The following is a 21165-nucleotide window of genomic DNA, read 5'->3' as shown; positions in this document are numbered from 1 at the left end:
TAAATTGGTAGGCTCAGAAGAAAAGTAGCGAAACACTAAAAATGCTTTGCTAATTTTAGTTTGGCTTTTCATGCAAGGAGCTTTGGATTGTGGGTAGTGAAAGTACTGGAATTACTCATGCAATATTCTTCCAGAACTGCAATAGTAACGTAACATAATGTCCCTGCTTGTGCACAAGCAGTAGGAAAATATTGATATGTTTCATCTTGGATAATACTGATATAGATGTAGAATGTATAGATTTTTTTTTTGAATTAAGTAAATGAGTTCCATTTCTGTATCATTTGCTCTAGGGTTGTCATTGCTTTTTAATAACTAAGCTTTGCTTTTTCTTTGCATTAGTTGGATGGGTCAGATCCATCAGGGCAGCTACAAAGTGCTGATGAGGAAGTTGTGTCGGCCGCCTGTCGACTTGTGTGCGAATGGGCCCAGAAAGTCCTAAGCCAGCCATTTGATTCAGTCTTGGATTTAGCTCGTTTCCTTGTCAAAAGTCACTACATCGGCACCAAATCAATGGCAGCTTTAACAGTAATGGCAGGGGCACCAGCAGGTAATGGGTTAACTCTTATTTCTGAACCTCTGGGATGGGTGATCTCTTACTTCAGAAGAAAATTAATGCATTTTGTGTAATGATGACTTTTTAAATGTAAATAGGAAAAACTTAGGAGACTGGGTGATCCAGAAGGAATAGCAGTTGGATACAGAATTTGCCATCTGTTGGAATGTGGCCCAATTGAGGAGTGGCTGAAAGATATGTTAGTCTGATGACCATTAGGTGAAATGAGTTAGTAGTGTGAGTCCAGTCCCTGATGAATAAGCATCCACATCACTAACACCCTGGTTCCATAAAGCTCCCATACCTTATGCGTGTCCTGAATAGGGATGGATTTAAACAAATATTAAAGTGCTTTGACTGAATCCGTCTAAATTGCTGACTTGGTTGGTTCCCGTTTTGGCTGGCTGAGCATGGAGGCCTAGGGTTTGAAGTTGCAAAGCCCTGGAGTGGACTTGGAGGGCTGGAAAGGGGAAGCTTGCATTGCCATTGCCTGTATTGTGCCTATTCTGTGACTTTAGTTTCCCAGACTGTTAAACTGGCTCTTTTCACCAGTGCTATAAGAAGGGAAAGTTAATATGACTATTTTTACTGCAGTTGGGATTTTTATGTTTGTTAGTTGTAAGGAAAGGGAGTGGGGGATGTCGAGTAAAATATTGTCACATCTGGTTGGAGCAGTTTACTACCTGGGAAGAAAGAGAAGCCTTTACATAAACTATGGTTTACATTCACTGGGATTATTCCGTGGGGACTGTGGAATCCTGATTGTTGCTCCAAAAGAACTACTACTCCGGAATCCAGCATCTGAACAGTAGAGAAAGGAGGTGAAGGGAGGAATATTTGGCTACATTAATGTTAATTGTGACATTACACATGGTACAATCTGGAGTGATGGACAGATGTGTCCCCTCAGTTCTTCAACCTGGGGTGCCTTTTACACTGCTTCACTGTGAGAGCAACCACTCCTGGTTTGCCCACACGCAGCCTCCAGCATGTAAATTGCTCATATACTTTGAGTGCTGTAGCTAGCCACTCCTGAATTATATTACAGAGCAACACCAGCAAATTCCCAGTCCCAGACTTGTCCCCAGAAATATGCATCTTGTATTGCCCATTACCCTCCTTAACAATGCAAGCTCATAGAAAGTCCATCATTTTATTAATAGAAAATGATAGGCACAAATCTCAAAGATAGTTTCCCAATAGGGTTGCCAACTTTCTAATTGCTGACAACCGGACCCCCCCAGCTCTGCCACCTGCTTCACCTCTTCCCCCAAGGCCCCACCCTTACTCTGCCTCTTCCCTTGAGGCCCCGCCCCCCATCGCTCACTGCTCTTCACCCTCCCCCTTCTTTGTAGCTGGATCCTCTTCACCTCCATCCCTGCCCCCCTGAGCTGGACTCCCTCTGTTCTGGAGCTGCAGCCTGATACCGGGCCTGCCTGCCTGCCTGCCCACGAGATGCAGGTAGGAGGTGGCCCCAGCTGAGCAGTGGCTAGCATGGGTTGATAACCTGTGCATCCCTCCCGCCCCTCCCCGCACCCGCCCGCAATAACTGGACTTTTAGTGTCCAATCAGTACATCTGACCAGACACTGCCAGGCCCCCTTTCTAACTGGACTTTCCAGTGGAAAACTGGGCACTTGGCAACCTTATTCCCCAAATACTTCAATCCAAACACACTGGCTTAGATAAAACAATAAAACAAATTAATTAACTACAGAAAGATAGATTTTAAGTGTTTACAAGTAATGAGGCATAAGTCAGAATTTGGTTACAAGAAAATAAGAGGTAAAACGCAACTAATAGCTAAAGTTAATTCAAAGTAAAATGTCTCTCTCACCACATGATTTTGTACTTTTACTGGCTGGATGCATTTCAGCCAGGAACCCTCCCCCAATCCAATGCTCCTTGGCTTATCTTTCAAGCATTGTGGATATTGTGGGCAGAGAGAAAGGGAGTAGAGATAATCTGAGGAGTTTGCTCCCCTTTTTTTGTAACAATTCTCAATGAAGAGAATTATCTTCTGCTGGGGTTCAGGTGACAGAGAGTCTGTGGGACGGGAACTTGCAGCTGTTTCTTTGCCAACGTGTAAATTTTTCACTCACAGCCTTCTACTTGCCACAGAATAGCAGCTTAACCAGGTGATAGTCCATTTGATTATGCTGACACCTGGCTAGCCTTTTGTCTCTGGAGAACTGGTTTGAAGCTGTTTCCCTAGACTTGGAACATGTATTATACAGTATTAACTTTACATGCAATGTAGGAAAATATTTTACCAGGACAATAATGTTCACCAGATTGTGAGTTTTCAAATGATACCTCACAGGCATACTTTGTACAAAATTTATCATAGCCTTGTAAAAAGGATGAACATAAGGATACAGATGTCACAAGCATCTGAACAGTAGAGAAAGGAGATGAAGTAAGGAATGTTTGGCTACATTAATTGTTACTAAAAGAATTCAGGGTGGACTCTCTCAAATCCATTTCCCAAGTCTCCAGAAACTGGTTATGAATTCACAATCTCATGGAGAGAGGGGGTAAATCCCTGTCACCTGAGGCATTTTACAATCAGGACTCTAGTTCATCGTACCCATTCAAGTTGGCATCCATTTCACAGATGTTTGCAGAGTTTGTATGTAGAATTAAAGAACATCTGTTCCCTTTCTGTACAGGACAATTGCCAGAATACTGATGGCTCTTTGAAAGCAACATATAGGGAGAATGCATATCAAATCGATTACAGATTTTTTAAAATGATTTTTCAATTTAAACTAAATACATTTTTCCTTTAAAATGTAAAATGTTAAAAGTTGCATTTGAAATCATGATAATCTGTGTTAAGGCCTAAATTTACTATTATATATTAAAATAATTTAAATAAATAAAAAGCAGCATCAGTGAACCTTCCTCAAATGAATTAAAGGGTGTTGCTTTTTTTAATTGTATACAGAAGGTCAATGCAAGCTTTATAAATAGGTCACAATGTCATGCATTGCATTAAGTATCTATGTTATTTTCAGTCTTACAGTGGAGCACGTTACTTACGTTTTTCCAAATGTAAGTATTTTCAGTTTCTGTTGTGCAAAAAAGCTTTTGACTTAATTACTTTTTATTTCGTTTAAGTAGTAGGTGCACAGAGAATATTTTCTTCATTTGGTCTAGTTCATTCAAATTTGAGAAACCAGTTGTGTTCCTCTTTCAGATTATGAATAAAAACCAGGATGAGATCTACTAATTCTAAAAACTTTAAGGAAATGGGGCTAGATTTTCAAAGGTATTTAGACTATAGACACCCATCTGAATCTTTAGGCACCTAAATACTTTTGAAAATCTGACCCATGGTGACCAGAAACAACCCGTCAATTCACTAACTACACAGTTAATATTTCCTTTGTTTAATAAATCAGTTAGTTTTAAATGCAAAACATGTTTTGATAAACTTAATTTTTTTTCTTATGTATCCAGGGCTTAAGGTAGTATAATTTAACTAATAAAAACCATTTTAAAATGCTGGTTTTGTACATTTTTAATTGAATTCCAGCTTCAATCCAAATGCAGTTTGAAACCAATTCTGAATATGAAGTTATCTAGTAAACAAGAAATACTTTATTCACCATTTTCTAACTAAAAAAAAGTAAAAAGAGTCTGAATAAATGTATGTTGAGGCATATGATTTCTTAAATAAATGTGTATGTGCAAATATAGTGTAAAGGCTATATTTGGTTGCAAATCAATGTTTTAATGGTTATACCAACCAAGGGAAATCAACCTTTCTTTAGGAAAATAACTAAAAGGTACAAATGCAAAACAAGATTACAACCAGTAAAGGTTGCTGATTTAAATTAGGATTAAAATCAATGCTTTAAATCAGTTTGATTGAAAGTGCACCCTGCTGCGTATCAGCACTTGGATGGTGAAATGACTATCCCTTCCAGACTGGCCCCAGATGGGCTCTCAAAGCATTTGAGACAGGGTGGATAAAAATCAATGCTTTTTTTAAAAAAATCAAAAAAATCTGATTTTTTTTTATTTAAATTGGATTTTGAGGAAAAAAACTATCTAAAGATAGTTTTAATTAAGATACATTATAGCTCAAAGATATCTCATTGTGGAATAGGGATTATAAATTCTAATTATAATAATATATGGAGATATACCTATCTCATAGAGCTGGAAGGGACCCCGAAAGGTCATCAAGTCCAGCCCCCTGCCTTCACTAGCCAGACCAAGTACTGATTTTGCCCCAGATCCTTAAGTGCCCCACTTAAGGATGGAACTCACAACCCTGGGTTTAGCAGGCCAATGCTCAAACCACTGAGCTATCCCTCCCCCCCGAACATATAGAGACCCCACCCCCATAGAGACAGACCGAGAACTCTCCTAATGGACTCAGCTATATAGAATCATAGATTATGTTGGACGGGACCTCAGGAGGTCATCTAGTCTAACCCCCTGCTCAAAGCAGGACCAATCCCAGACAGATTTTTACCCCAGATCTCTAAATGGCCCCCTCAAGGATTGAACTCTCAACCCTGGGTTTAGCAGACCAGTGTGCAAACCACTGAGCTATCCCTGCCCTCGGTAATAGTATGAGACAATATATTCATGTAATGTTTAAGAAAAGTTTTGTAAATGAGATCAATAGTTCATGGATTAGGGACCCAATCTTATGGGGTTCCAGGGTCTTCTGTATAGATTATTTAGGTTAATTTTTCTATCTACCCAATGGGACTCAGTGCTCAGCCTAGAAGATACCATCAGAGATGCTTAGTTTTGAAGTTCTCAAACTGTGGATTTGTGTCTCCAGAGATAACATGCTTGTTAACAGCAAAAATGTTTTTTAAATAAATAATATATAGAGATGAGAAATAACAGGCCTCAACCCTATTGTCCCTCTGCAAATTTGTGTACACAGAGTCAATCCCTTACCTCTCTCTAAAACTGCAAAGTTTCAGAAAGTTCAATGAATAGAAGATTGTTGGTGACGGAATAGATCTGGACAAGGAAAAGAAGTCTGGAGATAAATGTGAGAAGGGAGGGACAGGCAGTAGAAACAAAAGTGAAACTGGTTGAACAGCATATTCCAGAAGTCTTGAGGTCTTTCTGAGTGTAGCCTTCATTGATTTGAGATCTACCATACCATTCTCTCACCAGAAGGGAAAACCTATAATGGCAGCAGGCCGTAAAAGAGACCCAGTTTGGGAATATTTTAATGAAGTTCCTCTACCTGTGGGTAAGACAGGCATGCGTGAAAAATGCAAACAGTGCAACAAAGAAATGCAAGGCCTGGTTGCCCAAATGAAACAACATCATGAGAAGTGTTCCTTCTCAGGAGGAAGCTGCATTGAAGATGATGAAAGGAACATGTCTGAACATGCAGGATCTTCAGGTTGGCAAACTTTTTTATTTCATACTTCTTTCTTAAGGACTGCCTGTCTTCCTTCTGGACTATTCTTGAATTCTCATGTTTGAGCAAAAAATATAGTTGTTACTCTATGGTACTATCATTTTAGATGCAGTTGTGATAAAAATGAATAGCTGAAATAGGCATATCTTCCTTTTACAATTTCACCTTTAAAGTATTATTGAGTGTCATTGAATTCAGTGAGTAATACTAAATGAGCAGTATGGTAATAATAATTAAATAACTGCATTGACTTATTTTGTTTAGGAGACTCCATCCTCAACATACAGGATTCTGAAGACTATCCACCTTCGAGATCACCATCATTTTCTATAGTTTCAGAGTTATCTGCCAATGATAGTGTTTCAGTCACATCATGTATGTCACATAACCACAGTATATCACCTGTAGCAAAAAGGGAAAAAAATCTCCATCATCCAGAAACAACCATAGATAAGTTTCTGATAAGAACCAGCAGATTACAAAAAGAGGTAATTGATGAAAAAAATTGCCTGGTTTGTTTATGCAACAAACTCTCCTTTCCGTATGATTGAGAACCCACACTTCATTAACATAGCTCAGTCATTAAGACCAGGATACAGTCCACTCAGCAGAGCAGATGTTGCAGGCAAATTGTTGGATAAAGAGTATGAAAGAGAAATTGAGCAGTGTGCAAAAAGTCTAGAGGGTGAAATTGTTAATTTGAGTCTTGATGGGTGGAGCAATGTCCACAATGATCCTGTTGTATTCGCTTGTGTGACAACAGAAGAAGGGAATGTCTTCCTTACAGAAACTATTGATACATCAGGAAATGCACATGCAGCAGAATGCTTACAAGAAGTGGCAGTAAAAGCTATAACAAACTGAAAAAAAATTCTAATGTCTAGTACGCAGCTTGGTCACAGACAATGCTGCAAACGTATCCAATGAGAAGAAATTATTTAGAAGAGAGTCCCAAGCTAATAATATACGGTTGCAGTGCTCATTTAATGCACCTCCTAGCCAAAGACTTCAGTGTTCCAGAAATAAAAACTAATGTTGTTGAAATTGCAAAATACTTCCCTAACAACCACTTTGCAGCAGCTGCTCTGGAAAAAGTGGGAGAAACCAACGAATTCTCCCACAAGACATGATATGGAACTCAGTAGTGGACTGTTTTGAGCACTAGATCAAAAACTGGCCTAATCTGATGACAGTTTGTGAACAAAATTGTGAAAAAATAGATGGCACTGTCACAGCCAAAGTTCTCAGCATTGGGCTTAAGAGAAATGTTGAACACATGCTGAGTACCCTGAAGACTGTTTCTGTAGCCTTGAACAAAATGCAGGGAAATAGCTGTTTTATTGCTGACGCTGTTGAAATTTGGAAGGAACTGAGTGAGGTGTTAAAAAGAGAAATATGCAATAAGAGTTAAATGACAAGCATTAAAAAAACGAATGGGACAAGCACTATCTCCAGCTCATTTTCTTGTAAATATTCTCAATACTACCGGGTACCAGGGTCAAACCTTAATTGCTGAAGAAGAGGAGTTAGCTATGACATGGACATGCAGCCATCATCCCTCCATAATGCCAACTATAATAAACTTCAGAGCTAAGTGTGATCCATTCAAGAAATACATGTTTGCTGATGTTTTAAAGAAAGTCACACCATTGAACTGGTGGTGGAAGTCACTTAAGCACTTGGATTCAGAGACTGTTGAAGTGATAATCTCACTTTTAACAGCAGTAGCTTCTTCTGCTGGTGTACAAAGAATATTTTCTTCCTTGGGACTAATTCATTCCAAATTGAGATCGTTTGGGACCTGAAAAAGCAGGAAAGCTTATTTTTCTTTTCCAGATTATGAACAAACAGGAAAATGAAGGTGAAGACGACTGAGTTAGCTGCAGAAGCCAATATTTTAAGTTTCTCACATTGACCTGGCTGACATAGTCGATTTTTTTTTTTTAATATTTCATTTAACTTTTTTTGTTAAAATATTATATGTTTGCTGTTGAAGAAAAAAATCCAGAATACATAACGTTGTTGTTTTAGTTAAATAAAACAATTTAAATGTCTGTCTGGTGATGTTCTCCTCCTAACACAGCATGGCAAGAAAATCCTCCAAATACACCTCTACCCCGATATAACGCGACCCGATATAACACGAATTCGGATATAACACCATAAAGCAGCGCTCCGGTGGGGCGGGAGGGACGGGGCTGCGCACTCCGGCGGATCAAAGTAAGTTCGATTATAACGCGGTTTCACCTATAACACAGTAAGATTTTTTGGCTCCCAAGGACAGCGTTGTATCGGGGTAGAGGTGTATTAATGATTAACCTGTTGATTGGAGATAGTTCACCTCCCAGTGACTTCATAAATATCTGCTTCAGTTATCTTTGGTAAATGAAATAACCAAACAATCATTCATTTTCTGATATAGCTGTAAAACTAATCTGAAAAGTTTTCAAAATAAATCACTTTAAAAATGTATAGTGTGTACCTACTAAAATGAAACCTACATCAATCTCTGAGTTGTGAAGAATGTGTGTATTAAGGTTATAACAACCAACAAAAATGCACTTTTATGTAGAAATCCATGATTAAATTGAGTCTTCCTGACTAGTGATTTAAATCATGATTTAAATAAATTTGATTTAAATCAAATCCACTCTGACTTGAGAGCATGCAGAACTTGAAGCATATGATCAATGACATTAAAATCAAGGGGACTATTCATATGCTTAAATTTAGGATTGTGCTTACATACTTTGTTGGAGCAGGGCTGTAGTAGCACAGTGACAACACTTCAGAAATGCATATAAATCGATTTAGTGTGAATTTTCTGTTAGGTGACTTTATCTCAGCTCTTATTTAATTTTCTTTCAACAACTGACGTTCTCAGGGCCAATCTTGATGCATGTCAGGTGCAAACTGTCCTGAAATGTTTGCTCTGGTTCAGGTAACATAAGTAGGTCAGCAGGTGTCAGCATCAACCATACTAAAAATAGAGCTTGTGGAGGCGAGGTGGATGGGCTTCTGCTGGTGCAAGTTTGTGACATTGTGCAACTCTCCCAAGTATGTTATCTTATTTAGCTTTTCATTTATGATTAAGGAGCTACAATAAATACTCCATTGTTAAGGTTAAAAGACAATTTACATGTAGGAACATAGGAATTGCCATACTGAAACAGTCCCTTGATACATTTAGTCCAGTATCCTATCTCCAAAAGTGGCCAAAGCCCAGTGGTTTACACGAAGGTGCAAGAAACTTCCTACTCCTTAATAGATCGAGACTGGCTTAAGCCATGAAGCATGAGGTTTACTATCTCTTCCAAAATTTATAATAGCACTAACTATTATAGCTCTGGATATTCTTGTTATCCATATAAATGTCCAGTCCCTTTATGAATCTTACTGAGTTTTTTGTCTCAAAGATACCTTGTAGCCGTGAGTTCCAGTGCTTAATAACGTGTAATTATTTGTGTAAAAAAAATTTCTTCATGTTCCTTCATCATTTTCAGAGACTCCCTTTAGTCTTAAACTTCCTGTTATTATTAACAGGTGATCAGAGAATACTTGTTTGGTATGGAAGGTTTGAAGTAAATTGCTGAAGTACAAAACGCAGTTCTTGAGCTATAAGGGGAAAATTATGATTTCTTATGCATCAAAACTTGTTCTCACTGTGTGTTTGTGTCTCAAAAAACATCTGGCCTGAGAAGTTCTCAATAGTTCTATTAAGTATCAGTGTAAACTTGTGCATGCTACCCAGGCAGCCCTCTTGGCTACAAAAAGAGCCTTCGGAATGTAAAAAGGGTGGTTGACCACAATGATCATTTGTTTAAATAAATAAATAAAATGGAAAAAATCACAGATTAATCTCCCCTCCCCTGCAAAATTCTGGCTCATCCCCTTTTTCAGTCACTGGCATCTGGGGTTCATAATTAGAGTTCCTAGCTCATAATTAGAGTTTCCTACTCCTGATGGCCCTTATCTTTTCCTTGTCCATCTCCAGGGCTGGTACATGGCAGTGCAAATCTCCACCCCCTTCATACTGCCCCTCAGATATGTGTTCTTAGCTTCAGCAGCTCTGCCAACAGTGCCACCACAAGAAAATCATAAATGACCCTTCACTCTGTACTTCAGCCAAGGAAACTTCTTTCCATCCCTTCTAGATGAGATGGTAATCCAAGGGAGTGAGTGGATCATTCTTGCAAGCACTTGTGAGGGCTCATGAGGATACTCCAGAAGCTCTCTCCCTCTCTGCTGTCCTTAGAAGCTGATAGTTCTCGCACACCTCACTGTCCATGGTCTGGGCACCAAACCTCTTCCTCCTCCCTCTTCGGAACCAAACTACCTTTGCTTTTTTTTTGCAGAGAACAGTTTGTCTATAGTGCAGATTGGAGAGAGGGCACAATTGCGGGCATTCCCATAGTTGTTCTTCCCCTTCAACATTCAGCCCAGGTCATTCAAGATGTGGACAATTCAGTTCTTAAGTGAAAAAGGAATTGAGAGGTGAAGGCTGTAACATGCTGCAGCATTCCTAGTGTTATTCAAACCTAGTGACTGCTGCTCCCAAGTGAGATGTCTAGGAGGCACTTTCTGAGCACATGATGTATGTTGCAGGCCATTTGGCCTAAAATGATGTATCTAGAGAACCATAATTAAGAGTTGTCTCATGTGCAGCTTTTAAACACCTGTGATGTGGAAAGGAAACAGTGTTAGAACCCATTTACACAGGCATCATTTTAAGAACATGCTAGTCCTGGAACTGTTACTAAACTTTCTGAAGATCAAGGTTGTAACATGACTTGGTTACAGGTTAAAATGTGGATTAGTCCTGACTACACAGGTAAAAACAGTTGCCTGGCGGCTTTGCTGTTTGTCTCTGACTTTCAGGGACATTGTTTCCAGAGAGATCTTTTCTCAGTCTTCTGTATCTCCATCTCCCCTTCTGCATTCAATTGTCTTTTCAGTTTTTCACCGTCTCCGTGTTGTGTCTCCCACCCTTCCATGCACTAGTAGCATTATTAAGCACTTCTAGCATTACCTATTACATGCTAATATCACTTCCACACTGGTATTCGACACTGTATACTGCTGGACTCTCCCCAGACTGTCCAAGGGGATTTAAATGCTGTACAATCTGTTCAGCACTTCTTGTCCATGGCACAACCTTGTGTTTTGGAATGTGTAATTTTTAAAAGTGCTATAAACATTAACGACAAAAAACAGATTGAAGATGCTTAAAAAGTATATTCACTGCCATCTACTGACAATTATGTGAAGGACACACTGTCAGTATTGTGTTAACTTGGATACTGCAAATTGGGATTTCCAGAAACAATGCTGATGCAAAATACTTGAGCAACAACATAAGCATATCCAGCTTGCCCAGCACCAAGGGGTTTTATCATCAGTATTAGAAATAAATGTAATCAGTAAATAACTATTCCAAGTACAAAACCCCTCATCAATGTTTTCATTGTGTGTGTATGTGCGCACGCATGCGCACATGTTGCCATGTATATAGGTTTAGAAATATCACACAACATACATGGCATAAGTCACTTTTGTTCTTTTCGCTTTCAGGAATAAAAGGGATCCCTCAACCCTCTGCTTTTATACCCACGGCTGAAAGTAATTCTTTTCAGCCTCAAGTGAAAACTCTTCCATCACCAGTTGATGCCAAGCAGCAGCTACAGCGTAAGATCCAGAAGAAGCAACAGGAACAGAAACTGCAGTCTCCTTTGCCAGGAGAGTCTCCAGCAAAGAAAACAGAAGGAGCTACAGCCAATGGAGTAACAAGTATTTCTAATGGAAGTCCTGCAATCTTGTCTCCTCAACCTATCGGTATCGTAGTGGCAGCTGTACCCAGCCCCATACCGGTAATGTGCTCCAACAGTTTTCAACCCAGACAACCTTATAAAACTGTTTTTCTCTATTTTATATTTAGTCTGGAAACATTTAAGCAAATAGAAAGTTATCATAGACTAATGGCTTCCTGCTGCTATATGAACGTTGAGAGATAGATGCAGTGACCCTTCTTTTCCTGTTCCACGGACTTTTTCTGTTATTCCAAATAAGTGACAAAGCCATAAATGTAATAATTTTGTCTGATGGATGTGGATGTAGTAGAATGACACCTATACAGAATGGGCCATGTTCATCATTGGTGTGAGTCATTGACAGTGGCACTTAAACCAGGAATAATTTGGGTTTTAAATGGGAATTATTATACCTTTAGGGCAAAATTTACGTGAGTTCTGAAGATTGTACAAGGCCCTATGCATTGCTTAAGCCCTTCATATGGTATGTAAATGTGGCTTCATTAGTCCAGAGGGCTTTGTACTGGCATCAGTTTAACCTTTATTAGAATATCCGTGCTGTACAGACTTGTTTGTTTTGGCTGAACAAAAGCTGACTTTTGTCTTTATTGTATATTTTGATAGCTAAGTTTCTGCCTGAATAATGTTTGATTTGTGTTTTATTCACTGGTGGAAGTTTAAAAATTAATGTTTGAAGATCTCTTCCCCTCTCTGTCTATCTTCAATCAACACTCCAAGGCCCTGCATCTGAATCATAGACAAATAGGGCTGGAAGGGACCTGGACATGTCAATGAATGCCCCTTCGTTCTGCAAAAGTGCACTTAAAATAGGGCCTCAATTTTACAAGAATCAAGCCTCAAGTCTCTCTAGTGCAGATTTGAGTTATCTGGATTATTATTTGTATTACCATAGTGCCTAGGAGCCCTTGTCATGGACCAGGGCCCCTTTGGGTTAGGCAACCAGGATTGTTTGTTCTGTTCTGATTTTTTGCTGGCCTTAGTACTCAACTGTATTGTCTTTCATTCTTTCCCCAGGAATTTGGGGAAGAGGTGGGCTAGGGATAGTGAGGCCTTGTTGCTTTGTCATTATATCTGCTCTCGTGATCTGATGTGTAAGTTGTGGGGCAGTTGGCCATTGAGGTGGAAGAGCAGCTTTACTGTATGTTTTGAGTATTTACTGTGACAGTCTGCAAGGAGATTATATCTCTTTGGGATTGTCCATGATGGTGGTGATGTGAGTGTTAGTATTCTGGAAGAGCAACTAGAGTGTAGGATGGGTGCCTGTTTGCAGTTTTATATATAAATAACAGTGCAGCATCCTTTTAATCCTGAGGATGTGGCACTCTGACTCCCTATTAATCTAACTTTATCCATTAGATTATGTAGGGCATGCATACTTTTGTTTTAAATTGTGTGTCCTTTTTCTCCACATACAGGTACCGAGGACCAGACAGCTGGTGACATCTCCAAGTCCCATGGGCTCCTCTGATGGCAAAGTTCTTCCGCTCAATGTTCAGGTGGTCACTCAGCACATGCAGTCAGTCAAACAGTCACCAAAGACTCCTCAGAATGTTCCAGCCAGTCCAGTTGGTGACCGTTCCGCCCGGCATCGTTACCCACAGATCTTACCTAAGCCAGCAAACACCAGTGCTCTCACCATCCGCTCGCCTACTACGGTGCTTTTCACCAGTAGCCCAATCAAGACAGTTGTGCCAGCTCCACATGTAAACTCCTTAAACGTGGTAAAAATGACAGCAATATCTCTTGCCCCTAGCAGCAGTAGTGTACCCGTCAAACACACTACTTCATTGAACAGTAGTACAGGAGCAATGGAAGAATCGAGGACTGTTCCTCAGATTAAAAATGGGTCTGTTGTTTCACTTCAGTCTCCAGGATCCAAGACAAGCAGTGTTGTAGCTACACCTGCAGTTGAGATCAAAATGGAACCAGAAGCATTACTGGATGAGAACCCAATACAGTGCCATGAGAATTCTGATGTGTCTAAAGCTATAAAAGGAGCACCGGGCCTGCCTGCTGCTCAGAGGAATCATTTTGAGGGTACAACCTTGAAAGCTTCAACTGAGAGCATCAGTGAAGTGAAAACAGTTAAGGGCTGTGATCAGAGAGCTGAAGGAGCAAGGACCAAATATAAAGCCCGACCTAAAGAAATCATACCAGTTTCTTCAGCAGGCAATAATCAAAGCACTCTTACTCTCTCAGTTGCCACTCAAAACTTCTCCAACCCCAGCATCAGTTCACCTCCTAGTGGTGATTCTACTATTAAAGATAAAACATGCACTAAAAGTCCAAGGAAGCGACTACCTTCTACGCTTCAGGAGTCCCAGGTACCACCTGTAAAGAAACCACTTGTGGGGCAGCTTTCAGCAGGTAGCATGGAAGGTCAAAAAGGAAGCAGTGTTAAGAAGGTTCAGAAGGTTGTATCATTAGCTAGAAATGACAGTACTACAGCACTTGCTCAAGTTCCTAGCAAGGTCACTATAAAAGTAAATTCTACAGCTTCAACACACTTAGTGACAAACTGTCCATTGAATTCCAATGTTATAAATACCAGTGATTCCACTTTGGGACAGCAGCTCACAGCCTCATCTCCAGATATAAAAGTAAAATTGGAAGGAAATTTGTTTATCTTAGAAAATGATTCAAAATCTGATGTCAGCTTTAATCCAAATCCATGGCAGCATATCACTAAAACCTCTGACTTTACATCTGTGAACTCTGAACAGCAGCAAGATATCAGTGTTATGACTATTGCAGGACAGTCTGACTCTAATGATTTACAGGAATCTGTATGGGAGCCAGTGCACTGTGAAGGAATACAACAGGATACATACAGCCAGCAGTTACAGAGCCAGATCCAAGAATCAGCTTTGGGTCAAATACAAGCACAGTCCTCAAATCAGTTACCGTTACCTCTGCAGTCTGAGCTAAAAGAATTCGAACATACAGTCCCTCAGTCAAACGAAAACTTCTTTTCATTTGATGATGACCTTACACAGGACAGCATTGTGGAGGAACTGGTGCTCATGGAGGAGCAAATGTCAATGAACAGTTCTCATCCTTATGGTAGTTGTCTGGGAATGGCACTGCAGAATCAGACAGCAGCTCAAGGAGCTCCAATGTCATCTCATCCAAGCAATACGCACTTCTACCATTCAATCCACAACAATGGCACTCCAATTCACACTCCCACACCTACCCCGACTCCCACACCTACCCCGACTCCGACCCCAACACCCACGTCAGAAATGATTGCTGGATCTCAGAGTGTGTCACGAGAGAGCCCGTGCTCACGACTGGCTCAGACTACTCCTGTAGACAGTGCTCTGGGAAGTAGCCGGCATACACCCATTGGCACACCACATTCAAACTGCAGCAGCAGTGTCCCTCCTAGTCCTGTGGAATGCAGAAATCCTTTTGCATTTACTCCAATAAGCTCCAGTATGGCATATCATGATGCCAGCATTGTCTCGAGTAGCCCTGTGAAACCAATGCAGCGACCTATGGCTACTCACCCTGATAAAACCAAACTTGAGTGGATGAATAACGGGTACAGTGGAGTCACTAATTCATCAGTTTCAAATCATGGCATTCTTCCAAGCTATCAGGAGCTAGTGGAAGACCGTTTCAGGAAACCTCATGCTTTTGCAGTTCCTGGCCAGTCATATCAGTCTCAGTCCCGGCACCACGATACTCACTTTGGTCGTGTGACTCCTGTGTCACCTGTATCACATCAGGGATCCTCTGTAAATAGCACCAACAAGCAGGAAGGCTTTGCTGTTCCTGCTCCTCTTGACAACAAAGGAACAAGTTCCTCTCTCAATAACAGTTTCAGATGCCGGAGTGTAAGCCCTGCTGTCCATCGCCAACGTAATCTTAGTGGAAGCACTGTCTATCCAGTTTCTAATATACCACGCTCTAACTTGACCCCTTTCGGAAGTCCAGTGACACCTGAAGTTCACAATGTGTTCACAAATATTCATGCTGACACTAGTGCCAATAATATAGCTCAAAGGAGTCAGTCAGTCCCTTTGACTGTCATGATGCAGACAGCCTTCCCCTCTCTTCAGAAACAAACAAACACTAAAAAAATAACAAATGTGTTGTTAAGCAAACTTGATTCTGATGGCGATGATGCAGTGAGAGGTTTGGGAATGAACAACATGCCTTCAAATTACACAGCGAGGATGAATCTCACTCAGATTTTAGAAACATCCACCACTTTTTCTAGTGCCAACCCGCAAAATATGATCAATTCCAGCACTTCAGTTTATGAATTCCAAACACCAAGTTACCTCACAAAAAACAGCAGCACCGATCAGATCAGTTTTTCTTCTGGAGATAACCAAGCACAATCAGAAATTGGAGAACAGCAATTAGATTTCAGCAGCACTGTAAAAGACTTTTTAGGGGAGGACAATCTGCAAACCAACCAGCAGCTGGTGAATCAGGTGGTGTCAGATCTCAATAACGTTGCATCTGTCTTTTCCAGCGACATCAGGTTGTCTTCCGACCTCTCAGGCAGCATTAATGATCTGAATACTTTAGATACAAATCTACTGTTTGATCCAGGTCGTCAGCAGGGACAAGACGACGATGCTACACTGGAGGAATTAAAGAATGACCCCTTGTTTCAACAAATCTGCAATGAATCCATTAACTCAATGACTACATCAGGTTTTGAGTGGATGGAGAGTAAGGATCATCCTGCTGTTGAAATGTTGGGTTAAATTTGTTTAATAATATGTATGTAGCACACTGTATCTGAAAGACAGACGTATTGTATTTGTCTTAATGGAAGTGCCTCCTGCAGCAGAAACACTTGCTAAGAATTGTGGCATTTTTAAAAAAAGAGTTTGCTGTACAAGTTGCTTATTCTTCAGCTGGGAATAGGCAGTCTTTTCAATTTTAAATAAATTTCTGAAGGCTATTGAAGAGCCAGTATTAGAATTTAAATTTTATAGGGTTCCCACTTAATAGCATTTCTTATTGTAGCAAAAATATATATACAAAGTGATTGAAAACCAGCATTCACAACTTCAGTAGAGGTGTTTGGAGGGTTTTAAATCCAACTTACTTGTTACTAGATATTCAGTACTTTGTATTGCCTGCTACTTCTGAGGAGATGTTTGATATTGGCCTGTGTTATTCAAGTCAGAAATGTGTGGGACTTGTAGACAAGTAGGCGGCTGATGAGAGGGAGGGGCTACAGCTTGATGAAGGGCATACAAGTGGTGTTGTCATTGAGCATTACCCAGAGCTGCAGTACTGTAGTGAACCATGAGAAATGTCTGTGGCACCATTTACATCTATGATGAAGGGCTAAGATAGGAGAAAATAATGGGAATGATCAAGGAAAGAGAAAAATGCACTAAAATTTTATTTTAAATATATATATTTAGTGTTTTTAGCCATAGATATCCATGACCTCACCTTAATGTTATTTTAGTTTTCACTTTAAATGTTGGGTTTTAATATGAGGTAAAAATGCATGATAAAAGATTCTGAGCACTGAGGCTTAATAAAAGTAGACATATGTATATTAGAAAATGATAGTTACTGTTTTATTATTTATCAGAATTAGAGAAGGTGACATGACATTTGTTTTCTTTTTTCAGTAGAATGGCTGCATGAGCTTATTAAAGTATTACTGTGTTTAAGATTTGTTATTAAACCTATCTGTTCTAACCTAATGGGGGGTAGAGGAAGGTGTTTTTCCTCTTTATTTTTCAGTAGGCTGCCCCTTTCTGTGCCTCCTGGAAAAAAAAGATGATGATAAAAATGTTCTGATGTTGGCTGATAACTATTAAAAATAACTTCTATAGAGCCATAATGTTACCAGGCACTTTACAAACATGCAGCAAGACACATGAAGTCCTTGGGTAAAATTTTCAAAAGTGCTTATGTCCCATTTTCAAAACTGTCTTGGGTACTAAGAATCCTAAATCTCATTGACAGTCAATAAGATTTAGACTCCTAAGTCATTTAGGTGCTTTAGAAAACTTTAACCCTTGTCATTAAAAGTAAAAGAAGAATTCAAGTATTGTAAAAATCTCTAGTGATGAACACAGAAAGGTACTTAACCAGCCGAGGCCCTAATGCTACAAAGGGGATCTGCACAGGCAAACTGACTCCCATGTGGAGTCTCACTGAGATGCCAGGCAGACAAATCACTTTGTAGTATTGTTCCTGAAGCTTTGTAAGGGGTTTATTATTTCTCCTATGGACTGATGACATCAGTAGAACTTAAAGCAGAGTGTCACATTAGAGGTTTGTGAGGTCGTCAACTCGTGTTGGAGAGAGGCAGAATGCTGCCATCTAGATTTGGCAAACAAGGAAGAGAGGACCAGATTTTCAGCTCTTGAAATGTATTTTGGTAATTTCTTGGTTCTTGAAATGTATTTTCGTAATTTGTGGCATTTCTGCTAATGATCTGAAATCTTCAGTATTTGATTTGACAGCATTCATTTTCATGGTGCTGCTGCACTAGCACTCCAGATGCTAGTACATCATTGCTTCTCCTGGTCCCTGGGATAAAAGCACTGAACTAAGGCAGCCCCCAGCACGTGAGCTCTTCTGATGAAGGACAAACAGTGGTGCTATGCTGCAGCACCTGATTCCACGGGCAGCAGACCGTAGAGAGAGTTCATGCCCTTCCTAAGACAGACTCCTTTTGTTTTCTTAAGAGAGACTTGCAAATTTTTTCCAGCTTGTGGGGGAGGTATTATTATATGGTAAGCTTTGGGTTTGATTATTTCAAAGTTCTGTTGATTTCTACCAATAAATACACATTAGAGCCATTTCCCTTTTTGAAAGAAGTTGCCCAAGGTGGATCTTGAATTGATGTCTTTTGAGATGCTCAGCGCTTTGTAGATTTGATCCTGTATCAAGTGCCAGCACCACTGTGCATATGTTAACCCTGCACTTCCAGCAGGCCTAACATGGGGGGATGACAAGGGACGGCATATACATGGGGGAGCATCTGCACTGGTATTATGGTGTTCTATGTATGTGCATGGCATTCTTCCCTTGCCTCTGTGCTGCTAGCACTGCACAATAGCTCAATACAACTAGTCACCTCCAAATTCTTGTGTTTTAAGAACTGACTTTTTCTAAATTATGCAGCCATCACTGAAGGTTTTTAAAATATGTGTTTAAAACCATTTTTAAATCAAACGCTACATGGGGGCCTAGCAGAAAGTTTTCCTTTCACTTAATTAGCAGGCAAATAGGAATACTATTTAATCAGTGGATTTAAGGCAAATGGGTGTTTAATTCAATAAGGATTCATTAAATTACCAGGCATAGGGGTAAAATATTTTCATTTCAATAAATGGTGCTAGGCTAGCTCACAGCTTTGTACATTGGTATGTATTAGTTTATTGGTGTTTGTGTGTTTGCTGTTAAAATTAATAATCTGTTAGATCCCTGTTCTTAGTGCTAGTTACTTCTTTACTGTACATTGAGACAGAGCACTACTGCACACCAAAGTATGCAATACCCAAAGGAAAACTCTGTGATTCTAACTAATGGAAGCCTGTCTGTGTCAGATACTCCAAAAATAATAATTTGAGTCAGTTCTGACCCCTTGTTTACATTACTGGCTTCCTACTAACATGAGAAAATAATGAAATTACTTTGATAGCATATTTTGCTAAAGTATAAAGACTAGTGAATTTGTACCCCATGTACAGTATTGCAGCAAACACTTTAAATTTGGTTGGTTAGTCCAGCAAACTTTCTGGGGTTCATATATTGCACTAAATTTCTGTTGAACCTGTGGCAGGCACGTTCCTTAGGATAAATGCAACCAATACGGCCCACAGATAAAAACTTTTTAATGTGTTTCATTATTAAAAGGCAAAATGTCATAAAAATGACAGATGAAGTTGTCTTATGTAGCAATGTGCATTGATCTCAATGAGATATTTCTATTTCTTATTCTCTTACGTGAGAATATTACAGCAGGAAGAAATTAAGTTTAGTTTGCTTCACCATGTTAATACATGATCACAAGACGTGCATGAGTGTTATTGACTTATCTTGTACAGTACTAGGTATATTCCTGTAACCACTTTATTTTTTTTATTCTTTTGCTGTATTGAAACTGGTTCCGTGTTAACCAGGCAAGCATAGTTATTCACAAGTAATTTACTTTTTTATGTTTACTAATTTAGCTTAGTTATTGTTTAATATGTTCTTTTCTTGGATTATTTTTTATTGTTCTGGTGTTGAAAAACATTTTTGTACCATTTTATCATGATAAGAATTCATGAAGTAAAGAATTTGCAAATAATTGCAATAAGCACTGACTTCTGAACTGAAAAGAAGGAAAGCATTTCTTGTGCAGTGCATCTGAGGTTCATATAATAGTCTTGTACTATACTGTGCTTTCTTTACTGCACCATAAGGAAAGAAATATCCCTGTTCTACATTTTCATTTAGTGCAGGAAATCCGATTCCCCGCCCCCAGTGTTTTGTTGTCTGTTGTACTGCTGAAACTACAGTAGTTGAATATTGCAGTAGCATTTCAGTTATTTTTTTTTATTGAAAGTGCTCAAAATTGTTTTTTAAATGTTTTCAAAAACAATAAAAACATTTTATATTAAACTGTCTTGTTGAGTGTTTTCTTAGCAATCATTTGGGAATGTACATTGATGTTGACAAAATAAAGACCTTTCTGATTTGTATAAAGCAGGTCACTAAAATACCCAGTCACATCTTAAAGCCCTGATCCTGCAAAGATTTATAGTTTACAGTCTTACCTTTTAACACATGAATTGTCCCAGTGAGATCAATGAGACTAGCTCATGTGCTTAAAATTAAGCATGTGCCTAAATCTTTGCAGGATCAGGACCTTAATTTGCACTATGAGTTCTCTTGAATGTGGTCCTGTTTGAAGAGGACTAGGTTAATGAGAATTAGGTACCTTTTAGTTTGCCACTGCAACATCCATATCCATTAGGGGGAGATACAGCGCAGCATTTTGGGGCACACAGCTATTCCTACTGCCCTAGTCTACCCTGTTCAGCAGTGTAGACAGGCCCCTACATTGGGCTCTGGACTGCAGTACCCAGTGTATCAACCCTGTTTACCCAGCAGGTCTGACGTGGTTTGGCACCTGCAGTTCTTCCCTTTGGGAGTCTGTGACCACTGGTGTATGTATAATGACTGGACAGGTTTTGTAAAACCAGAATATTGTTTATTCTCACAGTAGACAGACAAAGCATAAGTGAGAGAGAAGTATTTTACAACAACAAATAGACCACACATATTGCTATTTTACCTAAGACTTACCATCCCCTGATGATAACTTAGGTAGGTCTTATTTCTTCAAGTCCCAATGAGTTCCTGTGTGTCTAGTGTCTCTGTACAGTT

The 21165-nt window shown here is 39.5% G+C and overlaps 1 protein-coding gene across 1 annotated transcript in view; it reads left to right on the top strand.

The window, feature by feature from the left end:
* The window catches only part of RFX7 (regulatory factor X7), a 103964-nt gene extending 83567 nt beyond the window's left edge, over window positions 1-20397 (top strand). Inside the window, exons 7-9 of the mRNA XM_054042070.1 lie at window positions 343-550; window positions 11534-11829; window positions 13206-20397. Coding sequence (XP_053898045.1) covers window positions 343-550; window positions 11534-11829; window positions 13206-16517 — 3816 coding nt within the window. The 3' untranslated portion in view covers window positions 16518-20397. The remainder of the gene's footprint in view (window positions 1-342; window positions 551-11533; window positions 11830-13205) is intronic.
* Window positions 20398-21165: the final 768 nt, after the last annotated feature.

The sequence above is a fragment of the Malaclemys terrapin genome, chromosome 10 (genome assembly GCF_027887155.1).
Source record: "Malaclemys terrapin pileata isolate rMalTer1 chromosome 10, rMalTer1.hap1, whole genome shotgun sequence".
NCBI lineage: Eukaryota > Metazoa > Chordata > Testudines > Emydidae > Malaclemys > Malaclemys terrapin.
This window is presented reverse-complemented; position numbering and strand designations above follow the sequence as displayed.